The sequence below is a fragment of the Sander lucioperca genome, chromosome 15 (genome assembly GCF_008315115.2).
Source record: "Sander lucioperca isolate FBNREF2018 chromosome 15, SLUC_FBN_1.2, whole genome shotgun sequence".
In the NCBI taxonomy this organism is placed as follows: domain Eukaryota; kingdom Metazoa; phylum Chordata; class Actinopteri; order Perciformes; family Percidae; genus Sander; species Sander lucioperca.
In genome coordinates, this window is record NC_050187.1 from 26,716,020 (window position 1) to 26,737,621 (window position 21,602).

The 21,602-nt window shown below is 39.9% G+C and overlaps 1 protein-coding gene across 6 annotated transcripts in view; it reads left to right on the forward strand.

Moving 5' to 3' along the window:
• Positions 1-6,234: 6,234 nt before the first annotated feature.
• Positions 6,235-21,602, forward strand: part of LOC116061712 (girdin) — a 70,254-nt gene continuing 54,886 nt past the window's right edge. For all 6 annotated transcript variants that reach the window (XM_035992377.1, XM_031316023.2, XM_031316025.2 and 3 more), the window contains exons 1-3: positions 6,235-6,932; positions 7,063-7,163; positions 17,719-17,827. In XM_035992377.1, the coding sequence (XP_035848270.1) occupies positions 6,870-6,932; positions 7,063-7,163; positions 17,719-17,827 (273 nt within the window). In that variant the 5' untranslated portion in view covers positions 6,235-6,869. The remainder of the gene's footprint in view (positions 6,933-7,062; positions 7,164-17,718; positions 17,828-21,602) is intronic.

Genomic DNA, 21,602 nt, shown 5'->3' on the forward strand with positions numbered 1-21,602 from the left:
CTGCTAAAAATCGTGTGAATTCTGCATGTGTGTGCGTGTGTTTGTGTGTTCATGACAAACATCAGTGCAGCACTCATGCAGGCTGTCCTGTTGTCACCTCCTGAAACAACACAGCATGAAAATCAGAAAAGCACTTCTCTCTTGAGTCCTGAAGCGACCAAGGTAACACAGTAACACACAGGAGAGATTTAGGGTTCTTTAGTTAGTCTTGGTTGTTGAAATGTTTGAATATCACTTCTCATCAACAACAACAACAATTGATTAATAATCTCTTTACACAGCTTGGTCCAAATAATTTCAAGGGTCTGATCGATTAATAATTAATTGATATATAGATTGTCAGACAGTCGACAGATAACTAATTGATTTCTATATTTGTCGATGAACATTTACATGAGAAAATTCTCTGAAAAGAAAAGCGTTGTCAAGAAAAGCAACACAGTATCCTCCACTGAGCTGTTTATGATCCTTGTATGATCATTGTGCACTAATAGTCCTTGGCTCTGCTTGGTAATAATAATAATGAGATCTCAGTGTGTCCTGGAGCCATGGAAACAAGATAACATTAGTAGAAACCTTGGTAATAATGGGAAAGTGGGTGTGAGTTTGTGTGAAATCCTGCAATTAACTGGAGTGTGTACATGTGTTTGTGCCTGTGCAAGTGTATGCATGTGCGAAAGTAATCCAGAGAGTGTTAGAGATGCTGTTAACACTCATCTGTTGCCATAACAACTGCAGCAACCCCACTGTTAGAGTTGGCTCACTGACTGGCTGGAGGGCTGTCTGGCTGTTAGGCTAACTTCTGGACTCACTGTCTGATCCGCAAACAAGGTCACTGATTTACTGGGAGCCTGATGTACTGACAGTTAAATGAACTGATTGTTTGAAGCGCATAGAGTCAATTTTTTCAAAAACAGTTGAAAACTGAAAGTATAAGACACACTCCACATTTTAGATTGCAGTAAAATACAATACAAATCAGCTCTCCATACACTTTCAGTTCAGTGGCAGGTTAGCTTCAGCAGTAAAAAGCTCCCATAATAATAATGTGTGTGTGCGTGTGTGTGTGTGTGTGTGTGTGTGTGTTGTACTATGTGTGTCAGACTCACTAGCATGGGGAGAATAAACCCATCTCCTCGTTTCTATGGTAACACTCCATGTTGGCAGAATGGGTGTAATTCAGGGTTCAGGATTTGCACACACACACACACACACACACACACACACACACACACACACACACACACACAGACACTGTGTGTAGACACAGTGTCTGGATAAGAATGATGATTCATAGATGAGCGTGTAAGCATGATGCAGCACTAATCAATCAAATCTAAGTAAGATTCAATGATTAATAAAGAACAAGTATTAATCACAAACAATATATGACAGAGACACAGAGAAGACACATGTTCTTTCATTAATTGTCTTAGTAATAAGAACAATGGTTATGATGAAACCAAATGTATTGGTTTTTAACAGTTACAAGGTGTAGTTGGCAGAAATCAAAGTGTACCAGAGAGTGTACAACTCATGTTTAAAACATGAAGAAATATTACAGCTGGGAGAATAATCTCCACAGTATTTATAACAAAATCAGTGTTTATTTGATTTTTGTCTCACAATGACAAAGAGTAACTTAAATTTGTTTCATTACAACTCTGACCCCTACATTCCTAAATATTGGCTCCCTGCAGTGTTGTTGATCTTAAAGGGCAGATAGAGTGATTCAAAGCCTTAAGGCCCGGACTGCAAAAAGCTGATTAAATGTTGGTCTCAAGCCTTGAATCCAGAGCAGTCATTTAGGCTCATCTTAAAAACCTCTGACTCTGCTGTGGCTCATAAACAATCTAGATAAAGCACAGCTTGGTGTTTGAGAAGGGAGAAAAGGGAATTGAATTTCTATCATGGTGATATAACGGTATGTACCTCTATGTCTCTGAGAGAAAACACTTATCTCTCTGAGTTAAGGGATGCATCAGAATTTACAGGATGCAGAGGGTTGGGACACAAACACACACACACACACACACACACACACACACACACCTTTATTGCCCTTTAATGTTATGCAGTTAGGCTTTGCCTCTGCAACAGGGGGCTTTAATCATTTGAACCAGAGATTTGAATGTCAGGCATTGATTTCGCATAGCTGCAGTACAGGATGGAGACAAGCAGAGACAGAGAGGATGGCCAAAGTAGCCTCCGCTGCAAAGAAAGAGTTCAGACCTTTAAATTATTTAGTCAGTCTAAAGGCAGGAGTAATGTTTGAAAGATCTATGTAAAATTATTTTTTTGTGCTGCTTTTGTCTTCATGAAGAATTGAATTTACAGCTGGCTTGTCTAAGTAAGTTGTAATGTTGATCTGTCTGCTCAAGATAGCAAGATACATCTCTACAACTAATGACCACATTAGCATTCAATTTATCATGAAAAATAATGATACTCAGAGTATGATTCCTAATGGTTTTGGTCAACTCCATATAAGCTCGTTCAAGCTCAATGTGTTAAAAATACACTTTTACTCAGAATATTGGTGATATGCTGTTTGGTTTTGACTTGTGCATGTGGCCTATTGTATGAGAATTACTCAAGAACATCTGGGGTCTGAACTCTCCTTATCAAATACATTGTACCTGTAGTATTAGTCAAATCACATTATTAGGGGAAGTCAATGCTGGTTATATGTTACTTAAAGAAAGAGGAAACGGTAACAACTTCAAAAATGCTATCCAGCATGTCAGCCCACCCTGCATTCAAGGCCATCAGCACAGCTCCAAATCAAAATGCTTGTGGTCACTTGTAAATTCCAGTGAAATAACTAACAGGAAACTGCAGTCTTATAAAAAAGACAGAAAAATAATTTTATCTGAGAGGAGCTGCAAGGTCATTTGGTTGTTCAGAGAGATAATTATTTTTCTGTAGTGGAATTTTAGAGCAATTGATTTGTGGTTATAGTTTTTTTTTTTTTTTTTATCCCTGGGCTGGATTAATACTATCTAGAGGAAACGTTTCCATGTGTTTCTGTACACTGGTTCTGTGGAGTTTGAGCCAAAAGAGGCGGTTGTGGGTTTCCTCTGGGTAGTTTGGCCTGCTGTCATAGCTGAGTGTGTATGTGAGGAATGCTGCTGTGGGTCTGTATAATCACTGAGTCATTAGGTGGAGGTGGATGCCGCTTTGTGAGAAAGCTTCTTAAAACGTCATGAATAATAGATTTTGATTAAAAGGGCAGAAGCACTCTGTTCAATCCAAGGTTAATGAATCCCACACTAACACAAAATTAATGCTAGGACACAAACATGATCACAAAAACACTGAGCTATACAAAATATCCACCTAATCCTCCATAGTAATTGAGCTGAACATAATTGTGTTCAGGCTGCTGTGTGGAATAGCAGGCACTTTACCCAAGCCCTGAAAGGTATTCATTAACTGCGTCAGTGTTTAATCATGTGTTGGGGTGATAGGGTTAGTAGGGATGTGTGTGGCTTGCAACAAAAAAGGGTTATATTTGATTTAAAAAAGATTTGATTTGAGTAGATTCTGAAGCAAATTACCCTCATAAGATAAACTTCATTGATTTCTGAAGAGGAAATTGAATTGTTGTGGGAGTAATGTGCAGAGGAATGATTGGTTATAAAAGCCCTGAAAACCTATTTTCTCAATCAGCTTCTTATTCTGAGCAACAGTGTTCTATATGAACACAATATTTTCTGCTGAATTCTGTTTTTTTACATGAGAGATTTCTGCTCTTCTCACTGGTTTAAAATGGTTGGGACTCAATGCATAAAAGTAATGTCCCATTTATGCATCTCTAGATATCCAGATTTAGCCACATTTGAATCAAAATGTGATGGCATATGTGGGGCTGTTTTGTTTATGTTGCCAAACCACTGTCAATCAAATCTGACAAAATCACACCCACACTGTCGGCAGATTAGCTGAGTTTTTGAAGGTTAAACCCTTATAATATAACTAAGGCCCAAACATGTACTGGTCTAGAAAAATAAATTTTGCAACTTGAAAGAAGAAACAATACATTCTTCTTCCTACAAATGGAAAGTTTAATTTGTGAGCAATGAAACACATTTATTCTCTATTCTATTCTATAATACAGTCAAGGATTTTGTCTGGTATGACCAGTAGTGTATGTGGTGGATAATGTTAGCTAATGCTAATGCTGTAAAAAGCATATTACCGAGTCAGTTTGCTGACTTTATGAACCCTCTCACTTGTGGCCAATGGCCGCTGTTCAGCAAAAATACATAGGCTAACTTTAAGGTTTGAAACTACATTTTCAGAGGCTTTAAAATAAATAAATTTAGCTATAAAACAAGTGAATGAATGCAAGATATGTGATAATGTGTCATTTCTACAAAAACAAGCATTTGGTAGACTCATCACACATTTGGTTTTATAGAAAGTAGTAGAGTCTCTACCAGCATTCTACCTATAGAGACAGGTGGACATAGATAGTCAGACATGATCTTTTAAAACATATCTTACTTTGAAGCTTCTCCTTATCTAATGAGCATTTTTGCCATGAGTTAAAGGCAGAGCCTAATATTTAATGTTTAGATTATAGATTTCATTGTTAGTGACCAATAAAAAGAGAAAATAAAATCCCTTTTTTGATAGTTTTATATTTTTTTTGGTAGGCTATTTTGGCATACATTCAAGAAGCTGCACTTCATGCTGTGACCTCCTGATGTGTCCTCACTGAGCTTACCGTACAACTTTCCAGTTAAACACGTTTTGCAGAAAACAAGAGACAACAGGTCTAGTCAGGATCTCATACTGTGTAGCCTCAAGCTGAAGCACCAACCACAGCGACCGTTATTCTAAATGCAAATGAGAACCTCTGTTTGTCCAAGAGAGCTGCTGCTGAAATGTGCTTATTAAATGTTTTAGCGTAACATACAATGATCTGTTTGTTCCTGAGAGGTGACCCAGGTCCCCAGCTCCCAAATCAGTAATTGTGTTTTAATTGGCTATTTGGTCATACAGCCTCTGCTCCGAATTCACACCAACAGAGCCATTCATCAATTGTTGATTAAGTGTCATGTGAATGACTGTGGGTCTGGACTTATCATCCAGTCATTACCGTGCTACTGATGCAGCTAAAAGAAATATGCGTTTAAAAAAGCTGGTTGCTGGTATAAACTAAAGTTAATGCATTTGTTCTTTCAAATGTGTGGTCAATAGCTGTATAATGCATATCACTGTAAGTCACCATTACAGAATAGATATATATATATATATATATATATATATATATGCTCTTGCTGAATGAAGTTCTGTCATTTATTTTAATTCTTGCAAATTTCAACTTGGCTTTTATTTAGATGGTATATTGGTATCTTGGAATAGTTACAAAACATCTCTTCCTCCGCAGCGCTGTGGAGATAGGTCTGGCAATACAAGACTACCAAACATCCAGTCCCTTTTTATGTGGTGTCAACCTAGCTGATTATTTTCAGTTTATTATTATGTTCTTGATTAATTGTTTGGTCCATACAATGGCAGAAAAATGATAATTACAATTTCTTAAAGCTCAAGGTAACGTCTTGAAATTTCCCTATAAATGATCATAAATGGATTCCTTTAGTACTTCCTTTACATCCTGCATGATAGCCAACACTGTTGAGACTCTCCCTCTGTTTTGTCAAACAGGATATGATATCATGCATTTCACACACCGTGCCAGTGTGATAAGAGCAATTTCTTATAATGGACAATTATTTTAATATCTGGATAAAGCTCACAGACAAATCATTTACTGTACATTTATAGTAGTCTCTTTGTCCATTACCCACCAGGTGTCAGTAGCCTACTTGCCTTGCTGCTTTTATGTATAGCCTATAGTACTGTAAATGTAGACAAAAGGTATGCATGGACCCCAGTATTTCTACTTGCCAAGGAATAAAATAAGCAGAGCATTTTAGTATGCCATAGCATATAAATTACAGGACTAGCTAGCTGCACCCAAACTTATTCCCATCCCATTTATGTCTACATCATTCCTTAAAAACATTTCCTTCTTTCCAACAAATTATTTAATTGTACTCGATGATTAGTGTTTTCTAAGAACACACTCATCTAAAAAGAAAAGGATGCTTTGATCAATGCCCTATTTTTTCTTCTTCTTTTAGAGCAAAAGGGGCGGAGGGAGATGCAGAGGAGAGACAGAAAGGGAGGCGGTACTAAGTGTCCTCCAGTCATCGTCTCAGTCAACTCCCTCTGTTCATTAGTAGGCTATGCTGCGTTTGAACGGAGGCAGACAGGGGATAGACATGTAACCGGTCAGAAATAACTTCACATTTAATACGAGGAGTAACCGGGGACCGGGATCTTAAACCTTTGGATTTTTTTCCGCTCTGGATATTTTCCTTTATTTAGTCGTCTCGGGGGAATATTTCCCCTTAACGTTAGATTTCCCTCTGTGAGATCTTGAGCCAGTAACGGTCCTTTTTTTTCCCCCCAGAGCTAGCACAAAACCATACCTGTCTCAGGTCTCATGTAGCTAGTCAGTCTATTCGCTTCTGTAGATAGCTAGCTAAACCAGCGGACGCTAAAATAGAGAATATCTTTAACTAATGGTGTTCAACAAAACGATGTGAATTTCCCTTCCCATGAGGTAACCAAGCCCAGCCGTTGGCATCTGAAACAGCTGGGTCGTGTCGAGACGATTGTGGATTAAACGTTTTTTCCTCCCCGAATATCTCCGAGAAACCCCGGACCTGGTTTTTCAGTGGCCAACATGAGCGTCGATTTAATTAAATCAACTACATGAGTGGAGCCAAAACAAACGCATATTTCTTCCAAGGAGTGCACATTTTTAAACAGGGCCAGTTGTCCTAGAAAATATGGAAAGCGAGGTTTTTACCCCTTTGCTGGAGCAGTTTATGCTCACGCCTCTGGTCTGCTGGGTAAGCTCCCTAAATACTGTAGCTAACTATTCAAATGTGTATTAAGCTCACTAATTAAACAGCCCTGCACTGTGAAAGCATGCTTATTGATTGTCTTAACACCTATTTGCATTGTCTCATTTATTTCCAGGTGAAGACAGTCGGGCAGGCGACATTGGTCGATGGCACCCAATTATCAGAATATATTGAATTAGTGGATGGGATTTACCTGAACGAGATAATGCTTGAGATGTAAGTAATTTGTCACATATTTAGAAACGTGACAGATCTATCCCCTGCACCACCATAGTGTCACAGGATTGGCCAAATAGGAGCATGCAGACCTTTTGCTTGTTAACAGATGTATGTAGCTTACCTTTCAAAACCTGCATGATGTAGTAGCCACTTTCAATAGTTAGATAGATATGCATTTTGTTTGCTCAATGAATGGGTCAGTGCGTGTGGACCAGATACAACAAATGATACACTGGGGCTTTTAGTTGGGGCATCCCCACATGAGCAAATTAAGTATTTCTATAAGAAGTCACTTGAAATTGTCTGCTGAAGTGAATGTAGGCTAAGCACAAAGGGACCTTATTTGGGGCAATCATGGGTCAGACTGTCAGAAACCTTTGCAGGCAGTTATTGTCAGGATCCCTTGAAGCTGTGTGGCTTACTCCCAAGCATCCCTGGTGCAAAGAGGCAGCAAAGCAGCTCCACAACTTCCAGTAGCCTTGTTTTTTTTAGTCACCCTAGACTGTCATCTGCAGCTGACTGGAAGACAACCCGCCCCTGGAAACTACAGAGCTCACCCTGCTGTGCTGCAGATTGAAATAGTAGCCTTAAGTGAACAAAATAGATGTGTTGGTAGATTTCTTGATAGTGAGAGACAGAGAGAGGGTGGATGCTGAAGATGATGAGGCATTTGATGTCTGTCTGTCTGTCTGAATCTGTCTGTCTTTCCAGTAACGTCCTAACATATAGCATGACAGAGAAGACAGCTTTCCATTCCTTTGTCTGGCTTAAAGCTGCAACTTCCCGCTTGCTTTTTCACATTTTCCGCTAATGCCACACTCCACACTGTCAGCATTTACTCCTCCCGTTTCCTTGTCAGAGGAGCGTTCAACCAAGCCGGCTCCCAGTGGAATTGATTTTCACCTCAGAAGAGATTATGTGTTGCAGTTTCATAGGGCAACTTCTTGTGTCCCCTCGCTTCAGTGTATCTCTTATTCCAAGGTTAGATTGGCAGAATTGTGTCGGTAGAGGGAAGCTTGTCTCTGTATTTCTACATGTGCAGAGTATACCTTTAGTATTCAGTGTTAATTGTCTTTAGATGGGTTAAGCTGTAGCTGTGTTGCATGAGGAGCTGATTATCCCTGATAGGCCATTTCCTGTCTCTAGTTGGTGTCGTCTTCCTCCTGCTCTGCCCTCTTCCACTGTCCTCGATCTCCTGCTGCCTGGCTGCATCACTTCATTAAGCAGCCTACCTTCAGGTTTCAACTACATCTTCCAACTCTCTTTCTCATGCTTGTTTTTTCTCCTCCTACTGCTCCACGCTGCGTGAACACTCTCAGAGGAATCCTTCAAAACCGAAAAGCATTTAAGGAGGCCGCTGCAGGTTCAGTTAGAGAAGAGCGTCTTTTATCTTCCACACACAGCCTCTTCAAAATGATGAACAAGACAAGTCAGCAGTATTTTTAGAGCATTTTCCCCTATGGGACTTTGTATAGTGGAAAGCAACCGGAAGGATATGAGGGGGGAAGGGTTGGAAGCATGAGCAAGACAGAAAATGATTAACCAAAATGGTTAAAAACCTTAAACATGACCGGGAATATATGCAAAGAAAAAGCCAGAGGGTGACCTGCAGAAGACAAATTAAACCACATGGCAATTCCTCAGATCTACACATTAAGACTGAGATGTTTGACCAGGCACTCGGTAGGATTTGTGTCTGCACATAAATGGAATGAGCTGATTTTCTGTGGTGTGTTGAGTGCTCCTGTACAGAACAGCCAGAGTTGAGCTGAAATTAACTGTGACTGGCTTAGTGATCGCCTGACAGGATGTCGGGGATTGGCAGTCACAGCCAGCTCTGTGTTTATATTTGTGTGTGTGTATGTATATGTGTGTGTGTGTGTGTGTGTCCGTGTGTGTGTGTGTGTCCGTGTCCTTTCTGTGGGGGTATGTGTATCTGTGGGTGTTTTTCGTCTGTGCAATTTCTTTTGGACTGAGGCAGCTGTTGGTAGTCGTCTTGCCCAGCCACCCTCCCACACAAAAGGCCTACAGTGTTGGTCAGATGTTATGTTGGTTGGTGAGACTGCTTTTTGTCTGCCTCTCTCACTTTACAAGCACCACGTGGAAACCTGCAGTAAGCTGAGCTAACTAAAGTAGACTATCATAAGCTATGTTACAGCTCATGCATCTAAACAGCTATAGCAGGGAGCTTTGGATGATGGCAGTCATCAAAGACATATGCTGTATCTTTTATTCCTTGCCCTTTTCATTTTTAACTGAATGTATAAATTCAGTATTACAATACAGAAATGTAGTTGAAACAGGCCACATGATCCAAAGTTTGTTCACATGTAAAGCTGTATGTTGACTGGAAGAATTACTGTACGTGGGAGTTTAATAATGCCTCTTTCCCTCTCTTCATCTCTCTCTCTTACACTGTTACTCATTAAAAGTAGCTTAGAAACCACAGGTGAGTTTTCCAACTTCTTAATTAACAGGGATTGTATCCGTTCCAATCTTGGGCTCCCACAAACACACTCTCACTTACTAATTTAGTTTTTTCCTCACTTCCTCTGTTCTGACAGCTTGACATATTTGGTAGTGAGTGTTAGTTGGCATTGCGCTGCTTGTTATTGATGTGTTCGTGCTAAAAAGGCTCTGCTGGTGTTCCCATCAGTAGCTACTGTTTACACCGGCGAAAAAACTAGTGTTCAGCACTGATGACACTGCCATTGGAGAACATTTTTCTCAGCAGCCAAGAAACACAATTGACTTCCAGAGTGGATGATATAACCCCAAAGATAAACACACATCGGTAGATGAAAGTCGGCGCACGCTAATGTGTGCACAAAACCTTGTTAAACATGGTTTAATTATTTCACTTAAAACATGTTTTTTGTCTCTCACAAACTCACCCTTACGGTCCGTCTAAAGTAACGTATTTAACATTTTTACTGGTGATGTCAACTGTTGTAGTATAAGCAGTAGTGTTGCTGTGTGAACGTCTCTGTACAGCTTTAGTGCAGACATGGCAGACAGGCTGGCAGCAGTTGTCATCGTAGCAGCATGGGAGAGCATAGAGAGAGGAGAAGAGAGACCCCAGGATTATCTAACGGTTTGCTGACACCCAGATGGCACCACGCCCACCCCCCTCCCCCCCCGCACCCTCTTATGACTGACATTACCTAGCCAATTAGATTGCCTCCTCAGTGCTGTCAAACCAATTAGTTTTCCCGCTCAGCAAGAGGGGGGCCAATTAAAGTTTTGCCAGAGTGACAACTGTCCAGTTGAATTCTCTGTTTTCCTGCCAATCCTGCAGACCCGTGCTGGCTCATTGGCCTATTCGGTGAACCAGTCAGTCTATCCTCTACGGGCTGACGAGAGAGTATAAAAGAACGTGAATGTTACTCGCTTCCAGCATTTTCATCTGCCTATTTTTTCTGCTTATAACATGCAGTAGAGGGTGCTTGCCAGTGGTTGGCTACCATAAAGCTGTAGCCTAAACCTATGAGTCAGTGACTATGGATCTAGTACTGAATGCAAAGCCTGTTTTTCTCTCAAGGCCACATTACAGTAAATCCACATTGTAGGCTCACATACACAGGATGTAGTCCTCACTACGTCAATCATCACTTCCCTTTTATGATGGAATTGGCTTTTCAACACTTCATGCATACACAAAAACACTCGGCCAATGAGCTCTGTAGAAGAGTTTTGGTGTGGAGGGACAACACTGAATGGCATGTGTTGGTTTAAGCCCTGGACCTAGTTGGTCTTTTGTAGACTATCAAATACATAATTTGACTCTCTAGTAATTGTTATACTAACATATGGAGGCTACATTGTGCTCATGTTTTTATGTGGCTTTGTTGCTTTTGTAGAATATTGTGAGGTTAGACAGCCATCTGGCAACGTTTCATATAACATTCAGTATCTAGAAAAAGGCTGCATATATTTGATCTTACATTCATCTTTCGATTCATCAACAGAGTGTGTGTGGGGCGATTTAATGCATGCCATGTCCTTAAACAAAAATTCCCACTTCCTTTGCTGGCTTTCTCCCTTTTTTGTATTCATTTGATTGGACTAGAGCTGCAACAATTAATCGATAAGTTGATAGAAAGAAAATAATCTGCGGCTATATTATGTTAACCGATTAATTTTCATTTTTCATGCAAAAATACCAGACATTTGCTGGTTCCATCCTCTCAAATGTAAGAATTTGCGCCCATTTCTTTGTCATGTAAATAAAATATCTTTGAATTTTGAACTTTTTATCAGACAAAACAAGACATTCAAAAACATTACCTTGGATTCCAGGAAACTGGCATGGTTTTATGCAGAAAATAATCTGCGGATTTAATGATAATCAAAGTAATTGTTAGTTGCAGCCACAGATTGGACTATGCTTCTTGTCCTAAGACTCATGTTGTTTCCCTCTCCGTCAACTCATTTGTCTCACTTTTTGTCTCATCATGTCTCAACTCCTTTTGCTACTCTACTTTCTGCTGGTCTTTTTCTTCTTCATCTATGCGTCTCTTTTCTGTTCATGCCTCACCTCTCTCGCTCTCTCTCCCCTTTCCCTCCTCTGTTTTCTTTGAACAGTATGTTGAATCCTTTGTTGCTCTCTCTAGGGCTAGTTACAGCAGACATTTTTGGGATTCCAGCTGGACTAGAGAAAAGAGGCAGGCAGAGCTGCTGGCTGGTGTGTCATTCTGTTCGGTTCTCCCACTGCCGCCGCCTGGACCGTGGGGTCCACGGCCCTCGTCATCAGAGTGTATAGTCACACATTAATCTAGCAACTCGTATAATAATCTTTGTCTCATGCCATCCTTGCTGTGTCTGTCTAGTAGGAGGATGTATATCAAGTCAGACAGGAAACAGCATCTGTGACCTTGAGAGCACAACACTTTAACAAGGTTGTGTTAATGTGAGGCACTCAATCCCACCACCAAGGACATGTTAAACCCCACAGGGACCATTTTAGGATTTTAGAGACAGGTTTGCTGTTGACCTGTCAATAGTGCTGCATTTCAATTGACTACGAATGAATCGCAGCCCACAACAATTTGACATTGTGTTTTTGGCTTGTATCATTAATTTAGGAGCATGTAAACAGAAATTAGAATACTGTAAAATAAATATTATTTATATATTATTTGAGATTGAGATCTTGTTAGAGACAGGTGTTTATTTCCTATTTCCCATTTCCCATGCTTTATATTTGATTATACTTGATCAAATAATGCAAACTCTTGCATTTCCACACTTCCTCTGTCTGCTTCATGTTACAGGCCTTCTGTAGCGCAGAGGGCATAATCCCTTCTGTTCCCTGGAAGACTTTTTGCTGTGAAGCATCTGCAGGAAGTGTTGAGTTTCATTAACCGCAGCTTAATGTTCCGAATTAACAGCACAGTAGAATTAATCAGTGACCAAATACAGCATTTCTGTTAAAAAAGAGGAACTCAGTAGTGATTATGGCATGACTATGTTGTCACACTAAAGGAATCGTACATCTTGGTAGGTTTGCTTTGTGAGCCATTATGATACAAGCAATTTTGCCTATTGTTCGAGACCTTGAATTGCATTTCAATGTTTATGGTCTAAGTGCTTGTAGTCCAGTACAAAGTAATGCGTCAGATCACATCCAGTTGGGCAGGAATGAGTTTAGCTGCAGTCTCTATGGATGCAACAGCAGAGGAGAGGAATGGGAAGAGGCCCTGTGGAAACAGAAAAACAAAGAGAAATGAGTCCGTGAAAAGCCAAGACAAGGAAATAGGATGATGAGAAACGCATACCAGTGGTCAGATCCTCACTGGGCTGTTTGTATACTACAGTTCTCATGGGAAAAGGGTGGGGGATGAGAAAATAGGATGCAGTGATCTTGAGCATTAGGTCTGCATGATAGCAAAATATGAAATATTGACATACCTGCAATACTAACGTTATGTTTTGTAATATTGCTGCCATATTGCAAACTGATAGTTGATGATGTCTACCCATTGAATAACATACTTTGTATATTTTTTGATATAGTATGCTAATATAATAGCCTATGCATACCGGCCCTAAATTGGAGGTAGAAGGATGGTGCCATCATTACATATGATGTTGCCTTAAGCGATGTTGGGTGACGTCATTTCTTGTTGACGTTCGAAATATTGTCAAACAAAACGGAGGCTAGCTCGCCCCTCCCTCCTCCTCATCCCAAACAGTTTGTTTGTTATGTTATGTTTCGTGGTGTAGGTTGGTGCAGTTTGTTTTTGTTGCCGTTTGTGGAGCCTGGGCTGTCTACAGAGACCGCGTTGCACAGGCAGCTATCGGATAGTGAGGAGATGTTTGCTGTATGTGACAAAAAATGCAATACATCGCTTAGAGCACCTTAAGTATTTGGTAAAATTCAACACAAAATCCTGTAAATTCATTCACTATAACAATTCATTTTCCAAGTCATATTTCCTATCGGCTACTAGGAAACTTCACAAACAAAAAATAACGTAAACTTTATTGATTGTTGGGTTAGTGGCATTTCTACAAGGCATGTCAATGGTTTGATGAAAGTCTGACTTTGATCTGGGTAATTGATTGAAGTGCATTTACTGAGGTGTATTAGGACACATAGGTTAAAATTTTGTCATTTCAAATTTTGTTCAGTTCCAGTTTGTTGTGCTGGGTTAGTGTCAGTCAGTTTTAATTTGTAATGTGGATGTGTCAGAAACCGACCCACAGAATTATACTGAACTGTTAACCTTAGTGTGTGTGTGTGTGTGTGTGTGTGTGTGTGTGTGTGTGTGTGTGTGTGTGTCACAGAGGCAAAAACACACACTCCCCCGCTGTGTTTGGACAGTGCTGCTCATAAGCTCTATCCCCAACACGTGGCCGAATGTAGCCTGCCATTTTTTTTCTTTGTGTGTGCATTTAGCCTACTCTGTGTGTGTGTGTGTGTGCCTGCCTGGCTGCCCATGTTGACTGTAATGTAGCCTGTCATAAATAGGTTAACACTACTCCCTAACCTATCCAGCCAATCAAAGCCAGGAGATGAGAGGAGAAAGCCCAGTGGCCCTAGGCTCTACATAAGGCTGCAGTGCCTATTGACAGCACCGACGAACTGGCTTATTGACTGGCCGTCTGGCTGACTTGCTTACTAGTTGTCTGCCTTGCTGGCTGCTTAGCTGGCCTTCTGCCTGTCTATGTCTAATCTATTTGTCTATTTTAAGTCTTAGGTTTTACTATATCAGCAGGAACAGGGATGGAGGCAGTAATGGACATGTTTGACCCCAGTTACCGTTCTAAGGCCCTGTATTTATTTGCCTGGTGATCCACAGGGGATGTTGGCCAATCACGTGCTTGTATGTGTGGCATCAGAGCCAAAGAAACGAGGGGTGGATTGTGTGGTGTTGCATGCTCATGTTGTTGTGGCCGCCATGTTCTTGGCAGACTGATGGTGAAGGAATGTGTGTGTGACTGGGCAACACTTTCCTTGCTCTTTTCAGTCTCTTTCTCTCTCTATCATACACACACCACATCCACCATATGACTCTCCTCGCCCTGACAGGATTACAACCTCCTCTGTGCTTTTTAATTAACGGGTTAAATAGACCCCCTACTATGGACCTCCAAAGGGGCAGAGTGTGTGTGGAGGGGGGAGATGGGGAGGTCCCATGACTGTTAATTTAGACAAGTATTAAAAAGAACCCTGTGTCCTTCTGATTAGCATGATTGTGTGTGTGTGTTGGGTGTGTATATCGGCGGAGGCTGTTCAAAAGACTAATTTAAGATCCAAAGACAAATTTCCACCCTGGTGGACAATAAAGACTTATTCTATTCTATTCTATCCACGCTGCAGCCGGTTGATTTATGAAACAGGCATTCTGCCATTTTTCTTGGTCTAACATTATAAGCTTATTATTGTATTAGAATATTGTTTAAGAATTAAGCTACTAAGCCTTAAAGATGCAGTAGGTAAGCTGTATAAAACTAACTTTCTGTCATATTTGCTGAAACTGACCCTATGTTTGTTTAGAACTACATGAAGCAGGTAATAAAAAAAAACCCCGGCTCCTCTGGCACCTCCTACAGCCTGTAGTACGATTTGCAAAAATCCACAGCTCCCTGTTCAGATGCACCAATCAAGGCCGGGGGGGGGGGGGCGTGTGTGTCAATCTGTGTCTGCGTGTCAATCACTGCTCATGCACACGCATTCATTCTCCCTTGTGGGGGGAAGGACTTAGGAGACCATTTTGGGCTTTAGTGGAAAGGGGAGAGGGACTGAGAAGTTGTTAATGATCAAATTTTTTGGCTAAGTCCTGGATCTTCACAATCCTACCTACAGCACCTTTTAAATACATACTCCAATGAGCACTTTAAAAATATAAAAACACTGTTCCAGCATATGCGTGGGAGCACTGTTTTTTTGTAATCAACATGTACATTTGAGTAAATTGATAGCTGGGAACTTGGGATATTTATATTTCTGGGTATAACACAGGTTCATATGGTTTGGTTTTATATGAAATAGATGTAGCCTATGTTTAATCAGTCTTCGTGGAAACAGGGCAGCAATATGGTAAAGTGATTAGGAAGACCCATTCAACCAGAAGTCCCGTGTGACTCCAAGCATCCACCAAGCTAAATGTCCTTGAGGATAATAAAGAATCTTTCACCTTTGACCTTGTCTCTCAACCAGAACAAGGCAGACAAAAACAATCTTGATTGTGTACTGTCTTTATGGTGTTTCGAGATTAAACTTTATTGAGCATACAGACACGCTATTCTAGGGTGCAGATGCAGACATGCACACACATGCATGACTACACATGCTACACACTGCATGCATACATTCACAAGCAGCCAGGACTCTCCTCCCCCCTACTTGGAGCATGTTGACCCTCATATATAGGTCATGGGATGAACATGCTTTGAAGTCTGAAGTGCATATCATGAAAAAGAGAGCTGCTCTTTAACAGTGTGGGTGTAAGGCTCTACAAATACCAAATACATAAGTAGTGTTGTTTTCCCAGACAATCCCAAAGCAAGTGTATCATAAAATAATTAGAGGGTAGTTGTTTTTTTAGGCGGGGATTTTTCCTAGTTTTCCTTCTTAGGCTCGATGAATGGTAGACGAAGGATGACTGTGACTGTCAAAACGTGTGGCTAATAATCTAAATCTAAAACATTTTATGCCTGTATGAACAGTCAAATTCATGTCCTGTTTCTTTTCTGTAGAAAAACATTGGTTCAAATAGATACAAATTATGTTTATCTTGATTTGATTGTATAATCTTTCAATTATTAATTGTCAATTGTGCTGGACTTAATAACTATAAATGTAATAGGATCCATTAAAAGCATGACAGCGAGTGTCCGCCTTTTAAAGTGTCCCTCTGCTACTCGGGGAAACCATATCAGCTCTAGGGTTGATGCTTTGTCACCACCTCTGTTCTGTCAAGTGGGGAGTCTAGGAAATAGGAATTTCCCTCAGGAGATCGATAGATATCATATAAAGGCAGTTTAACTTGTAAATATACAAAAATTGCCATTTCAGAAAGCTTTTAATAAATGCCACTCATGCTGTCAAAGGTAGCAGTTAAGAAGCCCTCCTTACATTGCAACTTTACAGTTAAAACATAGAAAAATTAAAAGCTGACATCTGATTAGTACTGACCATGTGCCTGGCAGATAGTTGGCATGTCAATCATCCAAAGAGACAAAAAGACACGCCAATTGCCATCTTTTTGCATTAGTTAATTCCGCCAATTATTTTGTCACTAACTGGTTTAAAGAGGTTTTAGATTAAATGAGGTTTGGTACTGGTAGTTTCCATAGATTTGCAAATAGTAGTTTGGATTGTTGTAGATAACAGCAGCTGGGGAGGTGGTACTGTGTGAGTTTGTGGAATGTCTGCGAGGCTCACTAAAACATGTTGACACCCGTAATAACATCAGTTGTCGTGCATGCTCTTTTTAATGTCCCTTGGGCAAAACACAGTCGGATAAACAGGCTCTCTCTTCTGCAGGCACTAAAAAGATACTTCTTCTCTTTGATTCAGACTGATGAGATAAATGGAGATAATGGTTAAAGGTCAGAATTACTGAAATATATGCTCTCTTTACCATAAGGAAATTCTCAGTATTTTGAGGTACAGTCTACAGAGGGTCTCTTGTAGAATTTCATTTCCAGTCCAATGTAGCTTGAACATTTAAAGGTTTCACAAAGATTTTTGATGTTAATGGTGGAGGCACTGTCTGAAACATTGGTGCCACCAGATTTATGTAAGGGGCGCCATTTCAATGTTGCTCTGTCTTTGAATGTTTGTGTTTTCTTTAACGTGGTTATGGCATTGGCCCTACTTGGACAAGGGTCCATTGTCACTGTACTGCTAATGATTTTAGCCAAACACATGCTTGTTACATCACATAGAGCAACATAGTGTCAAACTGAAACACAGATGTTTCAAACAACCTAGTAACACATGCTTAGAATTTGTTTAAAAGTGTTTATGTCTACATTTTCAACTGATATTTATCTTTGCTACAAACAGATAAAATAACAGTATGCCATTTTTTTCACACAGAAATCCTAAGGCCACGGTGCAGAGGACCAACAAGAAGGTGAACAATGACGCAACACTGCGCATCCAGAACCTTTCTATTCTCATCAGGCAGATTAAAGCCTACTATCAGGTAAGTTTTCTTTCTGGCTGAACAAACTGCAAAGTCAGATATCACATGTACCTCCTTTTTGCTTGATCAACAATTAAGGTTGTCCAACAGTGTCCATGTGAAAGTTGAGAGCTGTTTTTTTTTTTTTTTTTGTGCAGAATCTCTGGGTCAAAATCATGATAAATAACTTGCATAAACATGTTCATGCGTGGCTTAGGCTAAAGCTTGGCTCTAAGTAAAGCTGTACACTCGGTCCCCATGTTCCCTTATTCCTGAGCTGGGGTGGTCTGCATTCAAACAGTAGATTTTTGTTTTTACCCCTTAGGTTACAGTGAACAAAGCTTTACTCGCACACATAGAATTAAATCTTTCCACACAAGCACATGCCACATACAGACTCTGCAGTATAAACAGAGATGTATTTGCAGATGTGTATGTGTGTGGCTGCGTATGATGTGGCATTATGACCCCCTATCCAGATGCCAGAGAGGGCCCAATAAATATACAGAGACATCAGGAATGTGAAACACATGAAGCCACTGATCTTCCTCTCCTGCTTTCTCTGATAAATCATTCAATGAATTTGCTTTTCTCTTTGTATCTCAAAATTGATCTTAAGCAGTCCGTCTTGGATGATGATCCTGATGTACTATACGCCTCAATTGGTCTCAGGCGTCACAGAAAGAAAACAAAACTACAAAAAGTAGCTCACAGCATTACCATAATGCCTTAAGCTTTAGTCAGAGATATGTGAAGGTGATAGAAGCACACCAAGTCACATGTAGTGAAGTCTTATCTCATGTTCAGTGTGTGTTTACTGCTTAGCACGGTAGCGGCCCATCAGGCCCTGAAACATGTCGTTTAACTCTCTCACCACAGTTTGTCATTACATTTACTAAAAGGAAATGATTGAGACTTCAAGAGAAAGTGGAGGAGGAAGTGTGGGGGAGAAAAGATGGACACCCTGATTACACAATATCAGAAAGTGAGCCCCACACTTCTCACATGCAGCACTCCAATGCACATTTGGTGATCTGATCGCATGTGGAAAGCTGTAAATGCACGAGGGAGTAATGCATTGATATACAATTGGTCAGGAAAATGTTTTGTTCATACTACACATGCATCCTGGACCATCTCTTAACCACATAGTCAACTTTGCAGATTTTAGAGGTGCAATGATTAATCGATTAGTTGTCAACTATTAAATTAATCGGCAACTATTTTGATAATCGATTAATCGTTTGAGTCATTTTATTATATTATTAAAGAAAATAAGATTTCTCTGATTCCAGCTTGTTAAATGTGAATATCTTCTAGTTTCTTCTCTCCTTTGTGAAAGTAAACTGAATATCTTTGAGTTTTGGACAAAGCAAGACATTTGAGGACGTCATCTTAGGCTTTGGGAAACACTGATCCACATTTTTCACCATGTTTTGACATTTTTATAGATCAAACAACTAATCGATTAATCGAGAAAATAATTGACAGATTAATCGACTATGAAAATAATCGTTAGTTGCAGCCCTAGTTGATTTGATTTGCCTGTCAAACTACTTTTACAGTTTACACCCCATGTCTAAGGCTAGATGCCAAATATTTGATTTAATCCTAATCTATTTTCCATTTAACTCTGTATGTCTGAGACTGAATAAATCCGAATACATGTAGATGTTATACTGCTGGGCTTGATAGAACATGGTCCTAGTTTTCTCTGCATTGTGCAGATTAATGGAATCTCTTATCGTGCGTTATTGTGACATCATATCCTTCTTATTGTCAGCACATTCTCGTCTCCCTCCTTCATTTTACAATCGAATGGTGGCTAGAACGGCTCCAGGTCAAACGTCAATATGGAATGGATTAATCTGCGTTATTTTTTTTAACGCATTGTTTTTTTCTCAGTTTAATTAATGAAAATTAACGCGTTATTTTGACAGCCATAGTTTAAATTTTATTTTTTTTAATTTTTTTTCAGACTGCTGTCATATCATACTGCTCAAATGCACTGTGTCAGTTCTTAACTGTGTAACTGTTAATCCAAACCTATGAGCTTAGGGAATTGAACCAATCCAGAGAGGTTATGATTCATTACTTTGCTGCAACAGTGTCTCAACTGTGTGTATGATAACCACGAATTGAGCATGACCCAGCATGCTGTTGCGACAGCGCAGTCAGTTTAGGAATATTATCATGGCCGAGGAGTCTCACTGAGCGACATATTTCCCACACTTCAGACCTATGACTGTGACCCATATCCTGAGGGGCTGTGGCTGTCTCCAGAGGCACTTAATAATAATTTGGTATTATTCAGTATGAAATGGAGAAACAGTGAATTTTTTGGCCTACTTTTAGCTGGATCTAACACATCTTCTTTGTAACTTGATAGTACTGGAATAAGACAAAACATTTCTTAAGGTGGTTGTTGTTGTTTTTAGTAGGGCTGTCCTCGACTAAAGAAATTCTTAGTCGACTAACACTTATATGATTTTGTCGATTAGTTGATGTAATCGACAGAGCTGTGCTCTTTGAGAGGTGATTAAGACTAGAAAAGCACAATATAAATGTAGTTAATGAACCATCTGTAAAACTGAGTTTCTCCACAATTAATCCTGCAAAAGCACCACTTTAAATCTTGTGTTTACCAGAAATGTGCTCATAAGTTTCTTGGAAATGAGTAATTAAGCATGAATTGTTTTAGTTTTTAGGTGTTTTTATATTGTTAATAAATCTGCTGTTTCTGTATCTCAAGTTCCATCTTTAATTTCGCCCCTGAGGTCAAGTTAAGAGTGTCACTGGTTGGTTAACTGCTGTGTTAGATCTAGTTTGCCCTGGTCCTAACATCCTGTTAGCCACTCATCATCTTATTTAAACAATCAGCCTATTGTGTAGACTTTGACGTTATAAGCCTACAAAAGCTCCACTAGGCGCACACACTCACACTTAACGCTCTAAGAGTCGGTGGTTGGGTCAGTGGCTGCTGGGGTTAAGTAGTGACCAGAAGAGTCAGGTAATGTCTTTAACCCTTCTTGTCATCTCATCATCCACTGAGGGCAACTTCGTTACTCAGTTAGGGACAGGACATTACTGAAAACATTACTGAAAATAGTCTTTATTGCAAGGATGTGGACATTGTAAACTTTGTAAAAACATTGTAAAATCTATTTACTTTCAGTTTTGCTTTTGGTAAGCACATTTCATTTAAAATGTACTGAATTGAATCATTGTTTTGTCTTAAAGTTGAGGCAGCCTTAGGCCACATGGCCAAAGTGTTCAATATAAAGTTGTCTCACCTCTTTCTGAAAAATGTGTAGTTATTTAAGGAGGATGATTTAATGACATTGGCAAACACAATGTGAGCAGTAAGGGTTTTATTTTAGAGCTCTTAAAGGGAAAAAAATTGCAGTTTTTTTGTTTTGCAGGCATAGACACAGACTACCTTGGAGTTGAGTAATCTGAGTTGTTTTAGCTTTAGGAGGACATTGAAAGCCAACAATGAAAATCTTGTTCCTCCTATGGTCTTTCGTTAATCTTCTGATTGTAGCTGCATCGCTCTGTTGACCTCCTGGTCACACTATTGTTCAGCCACTTGTGTCTGCAGGCTCTGCCTCACAGAGACCACCTACAGATTTAAACCCCCCATAGTTCCCTGCTGTCCTTGCTGTGTGTCTGTCTGCCCCCTTGATGGCCTTTCAGGGACTTAACCACCCACTGAAATTAACTGATATTTTTACTGTAATTTAGACAGGCTGTATCATTATGTGGTTCTTAGTTGTCTAGTTTACATGGGGCTATC